Source organism: Salvelinus fontinalis, chromosome 31, assembly GCF_029448725.1.
Source record: "Salvelinus fontinalis isolate EN_2023a chromosome 31, ASM2944872v1, whole genome shotgun sequence".
Taxonomy (NCBI): Eukaryota; Metazoa; Chordata; class Actinopteri; order Salmoniformes; family Salmonidae; genus Salvelinus; species Salvelinus fontinalis.
In genome coordinates, this window is record NC_074695.1 from 19,132,596 (window position 1) to 19,154,459 (window position 21,864).

Sequence of the window (21,864 nt, forward strand, 5' to 3'; positions counted from 1 at the left end):
GTAGCTAATGTAGGCTGAGAAGAGGAAGACTGAGCAGGGAGGAATGAGTAGCTAATGTGAGCTGAGAAGAGGAAGACTGAGCAGGGAGGAATGAGTAGCTAACGTGAGCTGAGCTCAATAGGCTCTCTTCTTTTCTCTCTCCCCCGGTCGGCCTCTGCTCTTTTGAAAGGCTTAATAAGCACAGTCAGACACTTGGGGTCATAGTGATCACTTCTTGTCTTTTACTCCTATAAAATATCCTGTATAAAGAACGTCTTGTAAGCTTGTACTGAGTAGTTTCTAGACAGTCAAAGTTAAGTGTGTGATTGGCTTGAGGGTTTGAGTCCCTGATCAACGCTCCGTTTTTTTTTTTTTTAATAACTTGTAATTAGGTTGGCAAATTAGCTCTGACGCTAGCGCCATTAGCCCACTGTGCAGAAATAGAAAGGACAATATTTCACTGTCAACTCTGAGCTCTGGATATGGTACAGACTACTTGTATGGCTCAACATTGAGATAGTCATACCCCTCACACTGTCGTGTCAACTTGAACAGAATTGTGGTGGTTCAAATGTTTATTTTTTATATTTCCATTTTTTTCCACAGTTCCAACTTGGTTTAGCTCAGCTTTGTTTTGTTGGCCTCAGTAAGGCTGTCCCTCTCCCTCTCCATCAGACGAGCAGAAAATGATTTCAGTTCAGGTCCCTCCTCCCTTCAGACAGACGCTGTAGGTCCCTCCTTCCCTCAGACAGACGCTGTAGGGTCCCTCCTTCCCTCAGACAGACGCTGTAGGGTCCCTCTTTCCCTCAGACAGACGCTGTAGGTCCCTCCTTCCCTCAGACAGACGCTGTAGGGTCCCTCCTTCCCTCAGACAGACGCTGTAGGGTCCCTCCTACCCTCAGACAGACGCTGTAGGTCCCTCCTTCCCTCAGACAGACGCTGTAGGGTCCCTCCTTCCCTCAGACAGACGCTGCAGGGTCCCTCTTTCCCTCAGACAGACGCTGTAGGGTCCCTCCTTCCCTCAGACAGACGCTGTAGGTCCCTCCTTCCCTCAGACAGACGCTGTAGGTCCCTCCTACCCTCAGACAGACGCTGTAGGGTCCCTCCTTCCCTCAGACAGACGCTGTAGGTCCCTCCTACCCTCAGACAGACGCTGTAGGGTCCCTCCTTCCCTCAGACAGACGCTGTAGGTCCCTCCTACCCTCAGACAGACGCTGTAGGTCCCTCCTACCCTCAGACAGACGCTGTAGGTCCCTCCTACCCTCAGACAGACGCTGTAGGTCCCTCCTACCCTCAGACAGACGCTGTAGGTCCCTCCTTCCCTCAGACAGACGCTGTAGGTCCCTCCTACCCTCAGACAGACGCTGTAGGTCCCTCCTACCCTCAGACAGACGCTGTAGGTCCCTCCTTCCCTCAGACAGACGCTGTAGGGTCCCTCCTTCCCTCAGACAGACGCTGCAGGGTCCCTCTTTCCCTCAGACAGACGCTGCAGGGTCCCTCTTTCCCTCAGACAGACGCTGCAGGGTCCCTCTTTCCCTCAGACAGACGCTGCAGGGTCCCTCTTTCCCGCAGACAGACGCTGTAGGTCCCTCCTTCCCTCAGACAGACGCTGCAGGGTCCCTCTTTCCCTCAGACAGACGCTGTAGGGTCCCTCCTTCCCTCAGACAGACGCTGTAGGTCCCTCCTACCCTCAGACAGACGCTGTAGGTCCCTCCTACCCTCAGACAGACGCTGTAGGTCCCTCCTACCCTCAGACAGACGCTGTAGGTCCCTCCTTCCCTCAGACAGACGCTGTAGGTCCCTCCTACCCTCAGACAGACGCTGTAGGTCCCTCCTTCCCTCAGACAGACGCTGTAGGTCCATCCTTCCCTCAGACAGACGCTGTAGGGTCCCTCCTTCCCTCAGACAGACGCTGTAGGGTCCCTCCTTCCCTCAGACAGACGCTGTAGGGTCCCTCCTTCCCTCAGACAGACGCTGTAGGGTCCCTCCTTCCCTCAGACAGACGCTGTAGGTCCATCCTTCCCTCAGACAGACGCTGTAGGGTCCCTCCTTCCCTCAGACAGACGCTGTAGGTCCCTCCTTCCCTCAGACAGACGCTGTAGGGTCCCTCCTTCCCTCAGACAGACGCTGTAGGGTCCCTCCTTCCCTCAGACAGACGCTGTAGGGTCCCTCCTTCCCTCAGACAGACGCTGTAGGGTCCCTCCTTCCCTCAGACAGACGCTGTAGGGTCCCTCCTTCCCTCAGACAGACGCTGTAGGGTCCCTCCTTCCCTCAGACAGACGCTGTAGGTCCATCCTTCCCTCAGACAGACGCTGTAGGGTCCCTCCTTCCCTCAGACAGACGCTGTAGGTCCCTCCTTCCCTCAGACAGACGCTGTAGGTCCCTCCTACCCTCAGACAGACGCTGTAGGGTCCCTCCTACCCTCAGACAGACGCTGTAGGGTCCCTCCTACCCTCAGACAGACGCTGTAGGGTCCCTCCTACCCTCAGACAGACGCTGTAGGTCCCTCCTACCCTCAGACAGACGCTGTAGGGTCCCTCCTTCCCTCAGACAGACGCTGTAGGGTCCCTCCTTCCCTCAGACAGACGCTGTAGGTCCATCCTTCCCTCAGACAGACGCTGTAGCGTCCCCATATGTAAGCAGAACAGGTATAAGCACACATTCATTCCCATGTCCATCTAATACCTAACCAGCAATAAGTAAAGCTGAACTGTGTTAGTACGCCACTGACAGAATAAGGGAATATGAAAAGTATTATGTATGTGACGTGTATCATAAGGGTAACGTGCAATGTGTGTAATGTACAGTGTGTATTTTGTATACATCAGTACTGGTGTCTGAAACAATTTTCCCTTTGGGACATTAAAATGAATCCTATCCTATCCCTCTCTGCAGGTGTAATGAGGTGTCTGGTCATGGACAGATAATGGATGTGGAGACAACAACACCGTACTCTGACTTCATCAACTGTGATCGTACAGGCCGCAGGAACGCAGTACCTGACATCCAGGGACAGGGGGCAGCAGCCAGCACCAGTGAATTAACCAAAGACATGGAAGGGCTGGACCTTAAGGTGGCGGGTGAGTATGTGTGTGTATATCGATAGATAGATATAGCCAGGTGTCTGTGTTCTACATCTTCATTCACTTAGTCAGCATTACCTCCTGCTTCTCTCCAAAGCCATCTCCATTCTGTGGGCACTTGCTTTGTTTTTAATGGACCATGTTTCCCGTGTCTTTCAGAAGGAGACTCTGGTGCATCACCAGCCCCTGAGGGTGAAGGCTTGACCAGCCAAGAGGCCCAGGGAGGCGAGGGCCCATCCTAAACATCCTCACAGGAGAGGAGAGCGGGACACGGAGAAGGGACAGAATAAGACAGAGAGGATCTCCTGAATGTCCTGCCTGACTTGACCCTACCCCTCTACTAACTCAACAGTGATGACATCTCTCACTGTGTAGCTCTGATGGAGCTTTGCTGGTCCAGCTGCAAGTAGGACTACATCTGATCTTGGCCTAGAGGTGCTGCTGGGCTACGGTGGTAAAGGAAATGTTCTCATATCACTATGAGAATGTACCAAACTTTGGATCTATGTCTCTATGTCTTTGGCTCTATGTCTCTCCAGATGTACTGAACACTATCCTTTCTTAGAATGAAGTGTTGTTGTTCCAAACCTAACATGGAACTATCATCAAAAACGAGCTACGCAGAATCTATAATCATGTTTGCCACTTCTTTTGTGTACGTTTGTGACCCAGTATATTATTTTAACTTTTTTTGTTTCACAATAATAATTGTAGTATAATATTTATTTCAAATTGTTCTCTGATACCTTTTGTAATAGTAATTTCTTTTCTGTAATAAAATGTTTATGTTTCTTCTGTTACGGTATGTGCATACTTTTGCTGTTGGCACAACTGTAATCTTATCTTCAGAATACCATTGCTACCTGAGGCACTCCTGGAGTCTTTCATTTCCTTCAGTGAAGGTACTTTCAGTGGTCAGAATACTGCTAGTGGGATTTATTTAGTTCTCAAGTAGATGTGCAGTTTTCTATAGATTTTTTGAAAAACTGACGTTAGCCAAGACGTGCCCATTCCAAGACACCCATCGCTGATGGAAGTTGAATATTTGTAGTTATCAATATTTCCTAATGCAGTTTAGTGTACATTGGAGTGGTCACAGGAAGCCAATTTACAGCATATAGGACAGCGCCCTTGCACTTCCATGTTGTATTTTTTTGATAAAGGAGAAGAAGTGGGATGTTTGAGTGAAGTGGTACTCATGAGCAAGCTCTATGTTCCTGGGTCCAGTGTGTGCTTTTCCAGTAAGATATGCTGCTGCTCCGTAAGAGCTGCCACTCAAGTAGTTTTACATTTGAACTAAACTGTCCATAGTGAGGTAAGGTCCATATTGCAGTTGATTTTGATACTCCTTCAATAATGACAATTTTAAGATGCAAAAGCGTTTTTATTGTAGATGTTGCTCGTATTTTAACGTCATTGTCCTCAATGGAAGAAATGTATTAAATGGAACGGCTTTTCAATTAGTAAAATGCAAAAAATAGAAAAATTACAAAATGTTTCACTCTAAATCTATCTCCGAGAAAAACATCTTACAGAAGATATTCTAAAAACGGTAAGACCACTTCAGTAGGCTTTACTCTCCACCAAGTGAGAACAGTACAGCAGTAGAGTATGCCACCTAGTGCTCACAACTAGGACTACAACATTACATTTTTGATCATTTTTGGTATAGAGGTGGTTTACCTGAAACATTCCCAATTTATTTTAAAATGTGGGGTAAGAACTCTATTTCCACGAAAGGAAATGGAAGTTGTTGGCATGACGATTCAAATAGTCTATAGGACCTATCTTACTTGGCAAAGTGGTTGGTGCCTGGGTTGTTGTTGCAGCTCTGATCAGTACTTAATTTAAAAGCCAGTGTTCTCCACCATTCCATAGGCTTCGTACAACTTGTTAACAAGATCCTTCTTCTCCTTCTCAGGCAAGAAGCTGGAGTTAGCGGAGTTTATGTTCTAAAAAACGAGGTGAGTGAGAGACTTATTAAACCATCAAGGGAGAGTATACTGTAGTATTTAATGGTATTATCAACAGACGCATAGTATTTCATAGCCTGGTCCTGGATCTGTTTGTGCGGTCTTCCCAACTCCTTTGGTCATTAATTGTCATGTTAACAACCATAGGAGTTAGCTCTCAGCATAAACAGATCTGGGACCAGGCTAAATATTTAATGGTATTGAGCTGCCAAGCCAAATAGGAAGAGTTGAAATGTGTTTTCTTACCAGTCTCTTGAATTCCTCCTCGGTGAAGCCCATGTACTTCTGGGCAGTGCTGTAGTCTAAGTGCAGGGTGGAGTTGAAAATCAAAGGGTCGTCTGTGTTCAGGGAGTAGTTGGCCTTATCCTTTCTGAAGCTACACACACACACACACACGTCATTCAGAGGGGATAAGTAAACTCAGACAAAAATTAAATGGTTAAAAAAAAGGTTTTGCTTCCAAAAGCCTGTTACAATCTTTATGGTATTGGGTTGTTGAAACTTTATCAGAAGAAGTATCATTCATAGAATGTGATGAGTAGTGAAAGATAACTTACGTGATGACAGGATGCTTGGTGAAGTCTGGATCACATGCTCCAGTCAGTTTGCTGGATATGGGACACACCTGAAAATCACACAGCATTCCTTCCTTACAGAACAGTAGCCTTGTCTGCCAGGATTCTAGGCTGTAGTCGGACACATGGCTAGTGAAGGAGACTGGTTCTTGGTTGCCTCCCAATAAACTCTCCTTCCTCCTGAAGTGTGCACATGTTCACAACTCCCCACAAGTTAAAAATAATTGTATTGGTATTGGCTATGGGGATTTTCCATATACAGTGCATTCGGGAAAAGTATTCAGACCTCATGATTTTTCCCACCTTTTGTTACTTTACAGGCTTATTCTAAAATAGATTAAATTAATTTGTTCCTCAATCTACACACACTACTCTATAATGACAAAGTGGAAATACCTTGGAAAGGCACACACCTGTCAGAGCAAAAACCAATGAGTGTCATAGACAGCTGCTTGACAACACCTTTTACAAGAAACTCAGAAGTGACCCCACTTCCCAATTTCAGAATACTATCTTTACTGTCCTAGATGGGTATTTGGGTTGTGGTCAGATAACCAAAAAAGAACATTACTTTTTGGCTATTCAACACCCTAAAATTGCCACTTTCTATACTTTGCCGAAATTACACAAGAATGTTACAAAACCTCCAGGGCGCCCTATTGTAGCGGGCATTGATGCAGTAACGGCCCCTCTATCTACTTTTGTTGACTTTTTTATTAGACCACTCGCAGAACAGCTCCCCTTCTTTGTAAAGGACACCAGCAGTATGATCTCTATCATAGAATCTCTTGATCCTCTCCCTGAGAATACCTTGTTAGTTACTTTTGATGTTGAGTCGTTACACAAATATCCCACACGAGGGCGGTATTGAAGCTATGGAACATTTTCTTCTGCAACGTGACCCTAATAAACTACCTTCCAGTGAATGCATTATAACATTGGCTGAAATAGTACTTACACACAACTATTTCATGTTTCTAAATGATTTATTTATTCAGACGAAGGGTACTGCTATGGGATCTCCCATGGCTCCTAACTATGCTAATTTGTATGTGGGTTACATGGAGAAACAGTTTATTTTCAATCTTCTCAAAAATGTTTTCTTGCCTAACATTATTTGGAAACGGTATATTGATGATATTTTTGTTCTATGGAGGGGTGATGCAAAACAGCTCCAGGCATTCCATACTTTTCTTAACTCCTGTTCTGAGCATCAGATGTACTATGCAATCTGATACACGTCAAATCAGTTTTCTTGATCTTCTGATCTTGTGTGAAAATAATGTTCTATACACTGATCTTTACAGGAAACCTACTGACCGTAACAGTTTGAGGGCTGACAGTTGTCATCCACTTCCCTTGAAAAATAGTTTGCCCTACAGCCAATTCTGTCGAATCAAAAGAATTTGCAAAAAAACAATCAGATTTCCACAGAAATATGGCTGAGACGCAAAGAAAGTTCAAGGAGAGGGGGTACAAAAATGATCAGATCAATATTGCCATTGAGAAAATTCAAAACAAAACGAGACATGACCTTTTAAGGGCAGTCTCGCAAAAAGACGCATTCTTGCATTCTAACTACCCGCTATTCAAAGCGCTCTGAACAAATTAAGGGAATCGTTCACAAACATTGGCACATTCTAAAATCCGATGATAGTCTCGGTAATGTGTTTTCGGATCTTCCCTTAGTCATATTTTCGCGGGGCAGAAATCTCAGAGACCAATTGGTACACTCTGATTTACCACCCCAAGATATTCCTGAACAACGTCTATTTGCGCCCCTACTGGATGGAAATTACAAGTGTAATGGCTGTGCTCAATGCAATGGCACTTATAAATGCAGATCCTTCAAACACCCACAAACAGGGAAATCGATACCAATCAAAGGTGTTATTACGTACTCCACTAAGGCAGTTATTTATCTTATAACTTGTCCTTGTGGTAAAAATTATGCGGGTGAAACAAAGCGCAAATTAAAAGGACGTATCTCAGAGCATCGTAGCACCATTAGGTGCAAAAACTTGACTTACCCAGTTGCGGTTCACTTTTTGGAGGCAGGCCACTAGATTTAGTCTGCGTTATATTGGCATCGAACATGTCAGGGGGTGACCTTGATAATTTATTGTTAATACGAGAGGCTGCCTGGATCTTTAACTTGAAGACCCTTGCTCCCTTCGGTCTCAACGTAGACTTTGATCTGAAGCCATTCTTGTGATTATTGTGACTTTGCCATTGTAATTGTTTGTAAGCTTGTGTAGTCTAAAATGAATCTATGATTGTATGCTATCCATTTGTTTTTTGTATGCTGCTCTTTGTATGCCATTTTAATATTTGAGAATTAACCAATGATATTAGGCCACTCTTGGCCATGATTACAGACACCTGTGTGTCTTTTGACACTATATAAACGAGTCATCCCGCAGTGTTTGCGATTATACCCTGATGAAGATAGCTTGGCTGTCGAAACGTTGGTAATTACATTTTTGCATCTGAGCTCCTAGAGTGTGCGGCTCTCCTTTATTTTTAAGAGCAAAAACCAAGCCATGAGGTCGAAGGAATTGTCCATAGAGCTCTGAGACAGGATTGTGTCGAGGCACAGATTTGGGGAAGGGTACCAAAAACATTCTGCAGCATTGAAGGTCCACAAGAACACAGTGGCCTCCATCATTCTTAAATGGAAGAAGTTTGGAACCACCAAGACTCCCTCTAGAGCTGGCCGCACGGTCAAACTGAGCAGTCGGGAGAGAAGGGCCTTGGTCAGGGAGGTGACCAAGACCATGGTCACTCTGACAGAACTCTAGAGTTCCTCTGTGGAAATGGGAGAACCTTCCAGAATGACAACCATCTCTGCAGCACTCCACCAATCAGGCCTTTATGGTAGAGTGGCCAGACTGAAGCTACTCCTCAGTAAAAGACACATGACAGCCCGTTTGGAGTTTGCCAAAAGGCACCTAAAGGACTCTCAGACCATGAGAAACAAGATTCTCTGTTCTGATGAAACCAAGATGGAACTGTTTGGCCTGAATGCCAAGCGTCACGTCTGAAGGAAACCTGGCACCATCCCTACGGTGAAGCATGGTGGTGGCAGCATCATGCTGTGGGGATGTTTTTAAGCAGCAGGGACTGGGAGACTAGTCCAGATCGAGGGAAATATGAACGGAGTAAAGTACAGAGAGATCCTTGATGAAAACCTGCTCAGGACCTCAGACTGGGGCGATGGTTCACCTTCCAACAGGACAATGACCCTAAGCACACAGTTAAGACAACACAGGAGTGGCTTCGGGACAAGTCTCTGAATGTCCTTGAGTTGCCCAGCCAGAGGCCGGACTTGAACCCGATCGAACATCTCTGGAGAGACATGAAAATAGCTGTGCAGCGACGTTCCCCATCCAACCTGATCGCTTGAGAGGATCTGCAGAGAAGAATGGGATTAACTCCCCAAATACAAGTCTGCCAAGCTTGTAGCATCATACCCAAGAAGGCGTAATCGCTGCCAAAAGTGCTTCAACAATGTACTGAGTAAAGATGGTCTGAATACTTATGTAAATAAATATTCATTTTTTTAATATATATAAATTTGCAACAATTTCTAAAAACCCAAGTGAAAAAGTCAAGCGGTCTGAATACTTTCCGAATGCACTGTACCAGTCATTTTACTTTCAAATCCATGTAGTAAAGTAAACTAGTAGACCCTTTGTGAGAAAGGAGCTATTAATTGAGACACAACGCTTGTGTAATGTCTCTTCATGACCACCAGAGGTCATTGCACTAGCTGCCTTCATGGTAGGAAAAGGCTATAAGTCCTGATGCCCAAACCGATATTTTATTTCATAAAAGTATTAAAATGATGTTAAGGTTAGGGTCGGGGTTAAGGATTTGGTTAGGGTTAACGTAAAGGTCAGTTTTTAGGTTTTTGCTAGTCAGTTTAAGCGTCAGCTGTGTAGCCTCTCCATTCATGGTAGGATCTATTTACCGTGTTTTATGAGGTATGCTCATACATCATGTAATATTCTGTGTGTACGAAGTCTAATGTTACTTTACATTACAGGTGAAATATAAATGTGTAGGTTTTTACCTCAAAATGCATATTCTGCTCCAGGAGTTGTTTGTACAGCACTTGGTCCTCCAGTATGTTGTAGCCATGTCCTATTCTCTCTGCTTTCAGGACCTCCACAGCCTGAAGAAGTCATGAGATATGGGTCATCAAGCAGTTTTGTAAAAATCCTCTCACGAACAGAACTACTGGCTATTCCTGGCAACATGTCTTTGGTTGCATAGTTGCCTGACATTTTAGAAATATGGCTTCCATAGAAAGTCATTCACATAGGCTAATGAAGGATTCCAGGGTGACGTGATATTGGATAGTGATGAACAGACTAGTGCGCTCTGTGTACTCAGTTGTTTTACTTGTTTCTATCTGACATACAAGCCGTATTTACGTTCTTATAAAAGGGGAGATATGTTTTCACAACGCAGTGTCACTTATAACATGATAACAGTTCAGTGAGAGACGTTATGACGTACAGTACCAGGCAAAAGTTTGGACACACCTACTCATTCAAGTGTTTCTTTATTTGTACTATTTTCACCATTTGTAGAATAATAGTGAAGACACCAATACTATGGAATCATGTAGTAACTTAAAGTGTACAACAAAAAATGTTTTAGATTCTTCAAAGTAGCCACCCTTTGCCTTGATGACAGCTTTGCATACTCTTGGCATTCGCTCAACCAGCTTCACCTGGAATGCTTTCCCAACAGTCTTGAAGGAGTTCCCACATATGCTGAGCACTTGTTGGCTGCTTTTCCTTCACTCTGTCACCTAATGAAGCTGGTTGAGAGAATGACAAGTGTGTGCAAAGCTGTCATCAAGTTAAAGGGTGGCTACTTTGAAGAATCTCAAATATAAAATATATTTTGATTTGTTTTAACACGTTTTGTTTACATGAGTCCATGTGTTATTTCATAGTTTTGATGTTTTCACTGTAGAATAATAATGTAGAAAATAGTACAAATAAAGAAACTCTTGAATGAGTAGATGTGTCCAAACTTTTGACTGGTACTGTAGGTGTTGCTGTTGTGTGTTGAGAAGTAGAGGAAGTCTTTGGTCAAGTTGAACTGTCATAGAAATATTTAATGGTCCCCAAAGGCTGTACAGGAAAGGGAAGCTCACCTCTTTCACCACAGAGGCAGGGCCTACCTCTCCAGCATGGACTGTTCTGTGGACCCCACATCTCTCTGCTTCCTGTCAACAAGGTCACACACATTAACGCCAAGTTAACATGAGAAACATCTGGCTTTGACAGTTAGTCCCAACTGAAATACCTTCCATTGTCTTGAAACTGTCATTATACATGGATGAACATAGTCATAACATGATTCCAAGAGCTCATGCTTCGGTAAAGAGAATGCGTTATTTTTTGCCAAAGGCTAGATTGGTAAGAATTGCATCTCACCAACATTTGAGAAATGTCAGGTCTGCTTTTGACAAAACCCAGCTTAGAATTTAAGACCTCTGAATCTAGAGCTTGTACAGTCATAACTGTCTGTATTAGTATCAACGTGGCACTCTACTAAGAGCATGTTCATTCTCCGACTCCTAGTGTTTGGAACTGGACTTCGTCACACTAATGATTTAAACAGATGTTAATATGTCCACATTTATCACTTCAGCCGCTGATTGACCTTACCACAGTGTTCCCAGATGTTATCCTGGGGGGAATGAATGGCTGTGTGTTTAATTCAGGAACCACCAGAGATAGAACAAACTACGCAGTTGAAACACTTAAGTGTTTAAGTGCATACTTTGGTGCATACTTTGGTGCATACTTTGGACAACTTGCCTAAATTTGGTCATGAACACGGTGAATAGTTTCACTGATTCAGTTATTGTTCTTGAGAGAGTTTTCTGTTGCAAGAAATTGCAGACCTCTCCAACTGTTTGTCTAAAGCGACCATCAGGTCTCCATTTATGGGTATATGTATAGAGAGTTAATGAGGTAAAAATCAAAGTTTATTTTTCACGTCAAATACAACAGGTGTAGACCTTGCAGTGAAATGCTTACTTACAGGCTCTAACCAATTGTGCGAAAGAAAAAGGTGTGTGTGTGTGTAGGTAAGTAAGTAAAGAAATAAAACAGTAAAAAGACATTTTGAAAATAACAGTAGTAAGGCTATATACAGACACCGGTTAGTCAGGCTTATTGAGGTAGTATGTACATGTGGGTATGGTTAAAGTGACTATGCATATATGATGAACAGAGTGTAGAAGTAGCATAAAAGAGGGGGTGGGACACAATGCAGATAGCCCGGTTAGCCAATGTGCGGGAGCACTGGTTGGTCGGGCCAATTGAGGTAGTATGTACATGAATGTATAGTTAAAGTGACTATGCATATAAGATAAACAGAGAGTAGCAGCAGCGTAAAAGAGGGGTTGGGGGGCACACAATGCAAATAGTCCGGGTAACCATTTGGTTACCTGTTCAGGATTCTTATGGCTTGGGGGTAAAAACTGTTGAGAAGCCTTTTTGTCCTAGACTTGGCACTCCGGTACCGCTTGCCATGCTGTAGTAGAGAGAACAGTCTGTGGCTGGGGTCTTTGACAATTTTCAGGGCCTTCCTCTGACACCGCCTGGTGTAGAGGTCCTGGATGGCAGGCAGCTTTGTGATGTGATGTACTGGGTCGTACGCACTACCCTCTGAAGTGCCTTGCGGTCGGAGGCTGAGCAATTGCTGTACCAGGCAGTGATGCAACCGGTCAGGATGCTCTTGATGTTGCAGCTGTCGAACCTTTTGAGTATCTCAGGACCCATGCCAAATCTTTTTAGTTTCCTGAGGGGGAATAGGCTTTGTCGTGCCCTCTTCACGACTGTCTTGGTGTGTTTGGACCATTCTAGTTTGTTAGTGATGTGGACACCAAGGAATTTGAAGCTCTCAACCTGCTCCACTACAGCCCCGTCGATGAGAATGGGGACGTGCTCGGAGTCCACAATCATCTCCTTAGTCTTGGTTACGTTGAGGGAGAGGTTGTTACTCTGGCACCACCCGGCCAGGTCTCTGACCTCCTCCCTATAGGCTGTCTCGTCGTTGTCGGTGATCAGGCCTACCACTGTTGTGTCTTCAGCAAACTTAATGATGGTGTTGGAGTCGTGCCTGGCCATGCAGTCGTGGGTGAACAGGGAGTACTGGAGGGGACTGAGCACGCACCCCTGGGGAGCTCAAGTGTTGAGGATCAGCGTGGCAGATGTGTTGCTACCTACCCTCACCACCTGGGGGCGGCCCATCAGGATGTCCAGGATCCAGTTGCAGAGGGAGGTGTTTAGTCCCAGGTTCCTTAGCTTAGTGATGAGCTTTGAGGGTACAATGGTGTTGAACGCTGAGCTGTAGTCAATGAATAGCATTCTCACATAGGTGTTCCTTTTGTCCAGGTGGGAAAGGGCAGTGTGGAGTGCAATAGAGATTGCATCATCTGTGGATCTGTTTGGGCGGTATGCAAATTGGAGTGGGTCTAGGGTTTCTGGGATGATGGTGTTGATGTGAGCCATGACCAGCCTTTCAAAGCACTTCATGACTACGGACGTGAGTGCTACGGGTCTGTAGTCATTTAGGCAGGTTGCCTTTGTGTTCTTGGGCACAGGGACTATGGTGGTCTGCTTGAAGCATGTTGGTATTACAGACACAATCAGGGACATGTTGAAAATGTCAGTGAAGACACCTGCCAGTTGGTCAGTACATGCCCGGAGCACACGTCCTGGTAATCCATCTGGCCCTGCAGCCTTGTGAATGTTGACCTGTTTAAAGGTCTTACTCACGTCGTCTATGGAGAGCATGATCACGCAGTCGTCCGGAACAGCTTATGCTCTCATGCATGTCTCAGTGTTGCTTGCCTCGAAGCGAGCATAGAAGTGATTTAGCTCGTCTGGTAGGCTCGTGTCACTGGGCAGCTCGCGGCTGTGCTTCCCTTTGTAGTCTGTAATAGTTTGCAAGCCCTGCCACATCCGACGAGTGTCGGAGCCGGTGTAGTATGATTCATTCTTAGCCCTGTATTGACGCTTTGCCTGTTTGATGGTTCGTCGCAGGGCACAGCAGGATTTCTTGTAAGCTTCCGGGTTAGAGTCCCGCACCTTGAAAGCGGCAGCTCTACCCTTTTAGCTCAGTGCGAATGATGCCTGTAATCCATGGCTTCTGGTTGGGGTATGTATGTACAGTCACTGTGGGGGGGGGGGGGGGGTGGCGTCCTCAATGCACTTATTGATAAAGCCAGTGACTGATGTGGTGTACTCCTCAATGCCATCGGAAGAATCCCGGAACATGTTCCAGTCTGTGATAGCAAAACAGTCCTGTAGTTTAGCATCTGCTTCATCTGACCACTTTTTTATAGACCGAGTCACTGGTGCTTCCAGCTTTAAGTTGTGCTTGTAAGCAGGAATCAGGAGAATAGAGTTGTGGTCGGATTTACCAAATGGAGGGCGAGGTAGAGCTTTCTACGGTGTGTGGAGTACAGGTGATCTAGAATTTTTTTCCTCAGGTTACACATTTCTAATGATAAGGTGTAAATTATTGGCTAGTTATAAAACAAATCAACCAATTGTAGGCCTTTTAAGGTCTGAGGTTCTGCAATAGGCCTAATAAAGATTGGTTGTACTTTAACTCTTATCTGACAACGGGTAGCCAACAGTGTCAAATGTGATTATTTTTTTTCATAGTGTCACATTTTAAATTCTTGTGCAAGTTGAAGGGTGATCTGCCACATTTTTAACCAATAAAAATGAGCATGGTATGCTGCATGACAGCTTTCAGTAGGAAAGTGGTTAACCTCATATCCTGCTGAGGCTACCTATTGTCTTGTATTGGGGCCATGAACCATGCATGTATGGAAGAGTTGCCTACAGCACATACAGAATGAATTGGACACGAGGATTCAAAGTTGGGCAGTGGTAAGTTACCTCATAGGCCATCCTGTGTCCTGGGTAGGCCTCACAGTTGAGTGACTCATCTCCTGCCAGATCAATAGCCACCACTCCATCCTTCTTGTACTTCTTACACAACTCCACCACGTCCATTGACCAGTCTGCGCAACGCAACAACACATTTATTACAGGACAGCAGCAACCCAGTGAGGTCAAAGACCCCGAGACAGGTCGTTTTAAAATGCAGGATGTTTGATTTGTGTGGGTGTTTGTGAAATGTTTTCATGCTAGATCTATGACCTAAAGGTTATCTGAATATCTGCTGCTACGAATGAGAGACATTGTGAATCATGTCAAGCATCTCCGTGAAAGCTACTGGAAAGCAATGGTTGTAAAGGTCAAATTGTTCAGTTCCAAACATAATGTTAACAAAAGCAGAACAAAAAACAAAATACTGACAACAGAAAACTGTTCACTGGAATGTTTGCCTAAAATAGCCACTTGTATTTTGATTAATGTAATAACAAAAACAGATACTTTGCTCTGTGAAGTCAGAAAGTTACATACAACCAAATTACTTTACTGCTGGCTCTATTCTGGACTGTAACATAGGAGATTTGGCTTGCAATTTTTAATTCAGTGATACATTACACAAATGAGCCCCTCTTTACTGTCTGCATTAGGGTCAGCAAATGGTGACATTAGCTAAGGAGAAAACTCAATGAGCACAGCATCACACCATCCTCACATATAGATCAACATCATTGAGTGGGGATGGAATGAAACAAGACATAGTCAGACGATGCCCAAAACAGGAAGTATAGCGAGTATTTTTGACTGGGAGATGTTTGGCCTGCAACTTAGTGTGATGAGGATCACAGACAGAGGACTACAGACAGGAAAACAGACAGAGGCAGACAATAAGGAGGGCCAGACAGACAGGACAGGACCGTGAGGGCATTACTTGGCATGTGGCGCATGCAGCATAGAATGGACCTGGCTATGATGTTGAATGCCTTCTCTCCCTCGGCCAGACCCTGGTTCACCAAGCAAACGACCTCATCTGGGCTCAAGTCACCTCTGGGGAAGAGAGTGAAATCAACACACAGAGAACTCTTCAATACGTTGTGATGTCACATTTTTTTTATCTCTAAGAACAGATACCTACATGAACAATACAAGACCACTATATGGACATGCACAATACAGTTCTTTGAGTTACTTGTGCTCTCCGATTGCAAAGTGACATCAATCACATAAAAGGCACGCTTTTCTGTCAGCTACTTTACCGGCTCAGAAACATATAGTATCATCCACGTACTCTTTTTGGTTCCATGGAATGGGTTCTACGTCAGTGTTAGCCAGAAAGTGTGGACTGTATCTGACTTCAACGTAGATCACCCCCTCTTTGGCTTTGTCCTCCACAAACTCATAGGCTATCCTCTTGATCGCCTCTCTGTCGCCACTGGAAAGGTCACAGAAAATCAGAGGAAGCCCAAGAGAAACAAATAAATATTTACTCAACTATGGCAGATAATGAATAGTATCAGTCACCAGCAAAGGCCCTACATTTGCTTTAGATTTCATCACATTATGCTTATCCAGTTACAAATGAAGATGTTGGAAGAAGCTATATTTCAATTTACGACACATAAAATATAGGAAATGTTCTAGGAACAGCCCATTGTTCTTTGCGTCTCTTCCCTCTTGGCTTACAGGTTTAGTAACAGGGTATTACAGGGTTAGTAACAGGGTATTACAGGGTTAGTAACAGGGTATTACAGGTTTAGTAACAGGGTATTACAGGTTTAGTAACAGAGTATTACAGGGTTAGTAACAGGGTATTACAGGTTTAGTAACAGGGTATTACAGGTTTAGTAACAGGGTATTACAGGTTTAGTAACAGGGTATTACAGGGTTAGTAACAGGGTATTACAGGGTTAGTAACAGGGTATTACAGGGTTAGTAACAGGGTATTACAGGTTTAGTAACAGAGTATTACAGGGTTAGTAACAGGGTATTACAGGTTTAGTAACAGGGTATTACAGGTTTAGTAACAGGGTATTACAGGTTTAGTAACAGGGTATTACAGGTTTAGTAACAGGGTATTACAGGTTTAGTAACAGGGTATTACAGGGTATTACAGGGTATTACAGGTTTAGTAACAGGGTATTACAGGTTTAGTAACAGGGTATTACAGGTTTAGTAACAGGGTATTACAGGGTATTACAGGGTTAGTAACAGGGTATTACAGGTTTAGTAACAGGGTATTACAGGGTATTACAGGTTTAGTAACAGGTTATTACAGGTTTAGTAACAGGGTATTACAGGGTATTACAGGGTATTACAGGTTTAGTAACAGGGTATTACAGGTTTAGTAACAGGGTATTACAGGTTTAGTAACAGGGTATTACAGGTTTAGTAACAGAGTATTACAGGGTTAGTAACAGGGTATTACAGGTTTAGTAACAGGGTATTACAGGTTTAGTAACAGGGTATTACAGGTTTAGTAACAGGGTATTACAGGGTATTACAGGTTTAGTAACAGGGTATTACAGGTTTAGTAACAGGGTATTACAGGGTATTACAGGTTTAGTAACAGGGTATTACAGGTTTAGTAACAGGGTATTACAGGTTTAGTAACAGGGTATTACAGGTTTAGTAACAGGGTATTACAGGTTTAGTAACAGGGTATTACAGGTTTAGTAACAGGGTATTACAGGGTTAGTAACAGGGTATTACAGGGTTAGTAACAGGGTATTACAGGTTTAGTAACAGGGTATTACAGGTTTAGTAACAGGGTATTACAGGTTTAGTAACAGGGTATTACAGGTTTAGTAACAGGGTATTACAGGTTTAGTAACAGGGTATTACAGGTTTAGTAACAGGGTATTATAGGGTATTACAGGTTTAGTAACAGGGTATTACAGGTTTAGTAACAGGGTATTACAGGTTTAGTAACAGGGTATTACAGGGTATTACAGGTTTAGTAACAGGGTATTACAGGGTATTACAGGGTATTACAGGTTTAGTAACAGGGTATTACAGGGTTAGTAACAGGGTATTACAGGGTTAGTAACAGGGTATTACAGGTTTAGTAACAGGGTATTACAGGTTTAGTAACAGGGTATTACAGGGTATTACAGGGTATTACAGGTTTAGTAACAGGGTATTACATGTTTAGTAACAGGGTATTACAGGTTTAGTAACAGGGTATTACAGGTTTAGTAACAGGGTATTACAGGTTTAGTAACAGGGTATTACAGGGTATTACAGGGTTAGTAACAGGGTATTACAGGTTTAGTAACAGGGTATTACAGGGTATTACAGGTTTAGTAACAGGTTATTACAGGTTTAGTAACAGGGTATTACAGGGTATTACAGGGTATTACAGGTTTAGTAACAGGGTATTACAGGTTTAGTAACAGGGTATTACAGGTTTAGTAACAGGGTATTACAGGTTTAGTAACAGAGTATTACAGGGTTAGTAACAGGGTATTACAGGTTTAGTAACAGGGTATTACAGGTTTAGTAACAGGGTATTACAGGTTTAGTAACAGGGTATTACAGGGTATTACAGGTTTAGTAACAGGGTATTACAGGTTTAGTAACAGGGTATTACAGGGTATTACAGGTTTAGTAACAGGGTATTACAGGTTTAGTAACAGGGTATTACAGGTTTAGTAACAGGGTATTACAGGTTTAGTAACAGGGTATTACAGGTTTAGTAACAGGGTATTACAGGGTTAGTAACAGGGTATTACAGGGTTAGTAACAGGGTATTACAGGGTTAGTAACAGGGTATTACAGGTTTAGTAACAGGGTATTACAGGTTTAGTAACAGGGTATTACAGGTTTAGTAACAGGGTATTACAGGTTTAGTAACAGGGTATTACAGGTTTAGTAACAGGGTATTATAGGGTATTACAGGTTTAGTAACAGGGTATTACAGGTTTAGTAACAGGGTATTACAGGTTTAGTAACAGGGTATTACAGGGTATTACAGGTTTAGTAACAGGGTATTACAGGGTATTACAGGGTATTACAGGTTTAGTAACAGGGTATTACAGGGTTAGTAACAGGGTATTACAGGGTTAGTAACAGGGTATTACAGGTTTAGTAACAGGGTATTACAGGGTTAGTAACAGGGTATTACAGGGTTAGTTACAGGGTATTACAGGTTTAGTAACAGGGTATTACAGGGTTAGTAACAGGGTATTACAGGGTTAGTAACAGGGTATTACAGGTTTAGTAACAGGGTATTACAGGGTATTACAGGGTTAGTAACAGGGTATTACAGGGTATTACAGGGTTAGTAACAGGGTATTACAGGGTTAGTAACAGGGTATTACAGGTTTAGTAACAGGGTATTACAGGGTTAGTAACAGGGTATTACAGGGTTAGTAACAGGGTATTACAGGTTTAGTAACAGGGTATTACAGGGTTAGTAACAGGGTATTACAGGGTTAGTAACAGGGTATTACAGGTTTAGTAACAGGGTATTACAGGGTTAGTAACAGGGTATTACAGGGTATTACAGGGTTAGTAACAGGGTATTACAGGGTTAGTAACAGGGTATTACAGGGTTAGTACTGGATATTACATGGTAGAAGTGTTTCTATGAATGGCAGGAGGGTAATCTGATGGTAAACCCTCAGCACGCCACGCCAGGAGGACTATTACTGTCACAGAGAGAGCCAAGTGGCTGAACCAATGCTCCCTGTGACCCCTGACCTGAACTTGACTGGCACTGAGCCCTTCACTGCTACTACTAATATGACTAACTGTCACCAGGAGAATATGACTATCATTATCCCTGTATGATAAGGAAGGTAAAGGACATAAGATCAGCCCTGTGTACAGTATTTGAGGGATGACATAGGGCAGGGGCCACCAATTACATTAAGCCGCGGGCCAATTCTTTTTTGAGTGGATGGTCCTGGGGCCGGAACATAATTCTAAATCATTTGTAGACCTACACTGCAAATTGACCGCAAGAAGCCCAAACATATATAGTATTTTACATATTTCCTAAATTAAAATAACTTTGAGCTGATTTCCTGGGGATTTTACAGCCATTTATGTCCAACAACAAAAATCATTATTTATATATATTTTTTTTACTAATTTGGCTTGAGTTCCACCTATTGGGAAACCTGACATAGGGAATGATAGAATATTATAGTCATTTGTAATTTTCATTTGATTTTGAGTACATATCATTCTGTTTTATAGTACACATTTCTGTAAAAGTCCCCGTGAAGCAATGGGTATTTTGGTTGGAGGGGTGGGAAATGTCTGCAAACTCAGTGGAACAGATATATCTAGCATCATTTCCCTTTCTGTTGCTTTTTGACTTAACCAAGTTTCTGTTTCACATCACGATTGGAAAAAAGACCAGCATTTACACTAGAGGTGAATGGCTGTTTCTAACATGCCTGGTCTGAATGCTTGTTGTCCCTCCCCCTGACCTCCCTCTGTGCCGGTCTATCCGCCAACACACACAACAATTCTGCATGAGCCAAACACAGCTAGCAAGTTCCCCATGTTGTTGTCGTGTAGGGGGGGAAGCACCAGATGCAACAAAACAGGTTTTCAAGGGAAGGCCTTGCTAAAGAATGCTTCATTCAGCATAACTGCCAGCTGGCAGCTTCCCTGGCTGCTATTATAAACCATCACTGGGTCTTTTCGTACTTGTTGTGGGCAGTGGTGTAAAGTACTTAATTAAAAATACTTTAAAGTGTTGTAGTAATTCGTTTTTGTACATTACGTCCTATTTATACTTTTACTCCCCTACATTCCTAATGAAAATAATGTGCTTTTTACTCCATACATTTTCCCTGACACGTAGAAATAATTGTTACATTTCGAATGCTTAGCAGGATAGTTAAATGGTCCAATTCACATACTTATCAAGAGAACATCTCTGGTCATCCCTACTGCTTCTGATCTGGCGGACTCACTCGAGCATGCCTCTGGTTATCCGTACATTAAAATAAGAAAATCGTGCCGTCTGGTTTGCTTACAATAAGGAATGTGAAAATTTATACTTTTTGCTTTTGATTCTTAAGTATGTTTTGGCGATTACATTTACTTTTGATACTTAAGTATATTTAAAACCACATACTTGCCACCAGCCGCCAGCAGCATACCACCCTGCATACCACTGCTGGCTTTCTTCTGAAGCTAAGCAGGGTTGGTCCTGGTCAGTCCCTGGATGGGAGACCAGATGCTGCTGGAAGTGGTGTTGGAGGGCCAGTAGGAGGCACTCTTTCCTCTGGTCTAAGAAATATCCCAATGCCCCAGGGCAGTGATTGGGGACACTGCCCTGTGTAGGGTGCCGTCTTTCGGATGGGACGTTAAACGGGTGTCCTGACTCTCTGAGGTCATTAAAGATCCCATGGCACTTATCGTAAGAGTAGGGGTGTTAACCCCGGTGTCCTGGCTAAATTTCCAATCTGGCCCTCAAACCATCATGGTCACCTAATAATCCCCAGTTTACAATTGGCTCATTCATCCCCCTCCTCTCCCCTGTAACTATTCCCCAGGTCGTTGCTGCAAATGAGAACGTGTTCTCAGTCAACTTACCTGGTAAAATAACGGTAAAAGAAAAAATAAAGAAAAAATAAAGAAAAAATACTTATAGTCAAGTAGTATTTTACTTGGTGACTTTCACTTATACTTGAGTAATTTTCTATTATGGTATCTTTACTTTTACTCAAGTATGACAATTGGGTACTTTTTCCACTACTGGTTGTGGGAAGTTACTGGTTAGTCTGGTATGGAGCTGAACCATCACAGAAAATGTTGTCTTTTAAGACATTGTTTAGTTTCAGCAGTGGGTGAGATTTGAGTTTAGATTTGACTATGATTGTTGCTTTTTTCAAAAGTACCATCTTGGGGTCAAAATGTGAAATATGTTGATAGCTTTAGGGTTAAATATAAGCTAGTATTGTAATGGGAACGATATCTATAATGACCAATTAGACTCTGTAAATTCAGTTGGTTGCCACAGACACACCTGCCTGCATCATGACCTGCTCCTGCATTACATCCACTCAGTAACCAGGAAGAAGACCAATCAAGAATGGTCTTAAGTGTTCTTTACAAGCTTGTTGATTGTATTGCTGGCAACACCAATTAATCGCCATCATACCAGTACATAGACTCTTGACTTCCAACACCATGTAACTGTCGGTAACAGAAATGTTTGTGTTTGCCAATTTTAACCGCACACTTGTTGTTTGTGTACATGGATTTTAGAATGTCGTATGTTTTTCCCCCAACACCACTTTCCATCAATTTGTATTGCAGACCCTCATGCCAAATTGAGTCAAAAGATTTT

The 21,864-nt window shown here is 43.2% G+C and overlaps 2 protein-coding genes across 3 annotated transcripts in view; one reads left to right on the top strand and one right to left on the bottom strand.

Moving 5' to 3' along the window:
• LOC129829751 (cAMP-dependent protein kinase inhibitor gamma-like) overlaps positions 1 to 3,862 on the top strand; it is a 37,611-nt gene extending 33,749 nt beyond the window's left edge. For both annotated transcript variants that reach the window (XM_055891643.1, XM_055891645.1), the window contains exons 2-3: positions 2,875 to 3,059; positions 3,222 to 3,862. In XM_055891643.1, coding sequence (XP_055747618.1) covers positions 2,906 to 3,059; positions 3,222 to 3,304 — 237 coding nt within the window. In that variant the 5' untranslated portion in view covers positions 2,875 to 2,905 and the 3' untranslated portion in view covers positions 3,305 to 3,862. The remainder of the gene's footprint in view (positions 1 to 2,874; positions 3,060 to 3,221) is intronic.
• Positions 3,863 to 4,425: 563 nt separating this feature from the next.
• Positions 4,426 to 21,864, bottom strand: part of LOC129829750 (adenosine deaminase-like) — a 30,846-nt gene continuing 13,407 nt past the window's right edge. The window contains exons 4-11 of the mRNA XM_055891642.1: positions 15,841 to 15,984; positions 15,484 to 15,599; positions 14,556 to 14,680; positions 10,784 to 10,855; positions 9,686 to 9,787; positions 5,593 to 5,660; positions 5,282 to 5,411; positions 4,426 to 5,014 (exon numbers count right to left, since the gene is read on the bottom strand). Of these exons, the coding sequence (XP_055747617.1) occupies positions 4,910 to 5,014; positions 5,282 to 5,411; positions 5,593 to 5,660; positions 9,686 to 9,787; positions 10,784 to 10,855; positions 14,556 to 14,680; positions 15,484 to 15,599; positions 15,841 to 15,984 (862 nt within the window). The 3' untranslated portion in view covers positions 4,426 to 4,909. The remainder of the gene's footprint in view (positions 5,015 to 5,281; positions 5,412 to 5,592; positions 5,661 to 9,685; positions 9,788 to 10,783; positions 10,856 to 14,555; positions 14,681 to 15,483; positions 15,600 to 15,840; positions 15,985 to 21,864) is intronic.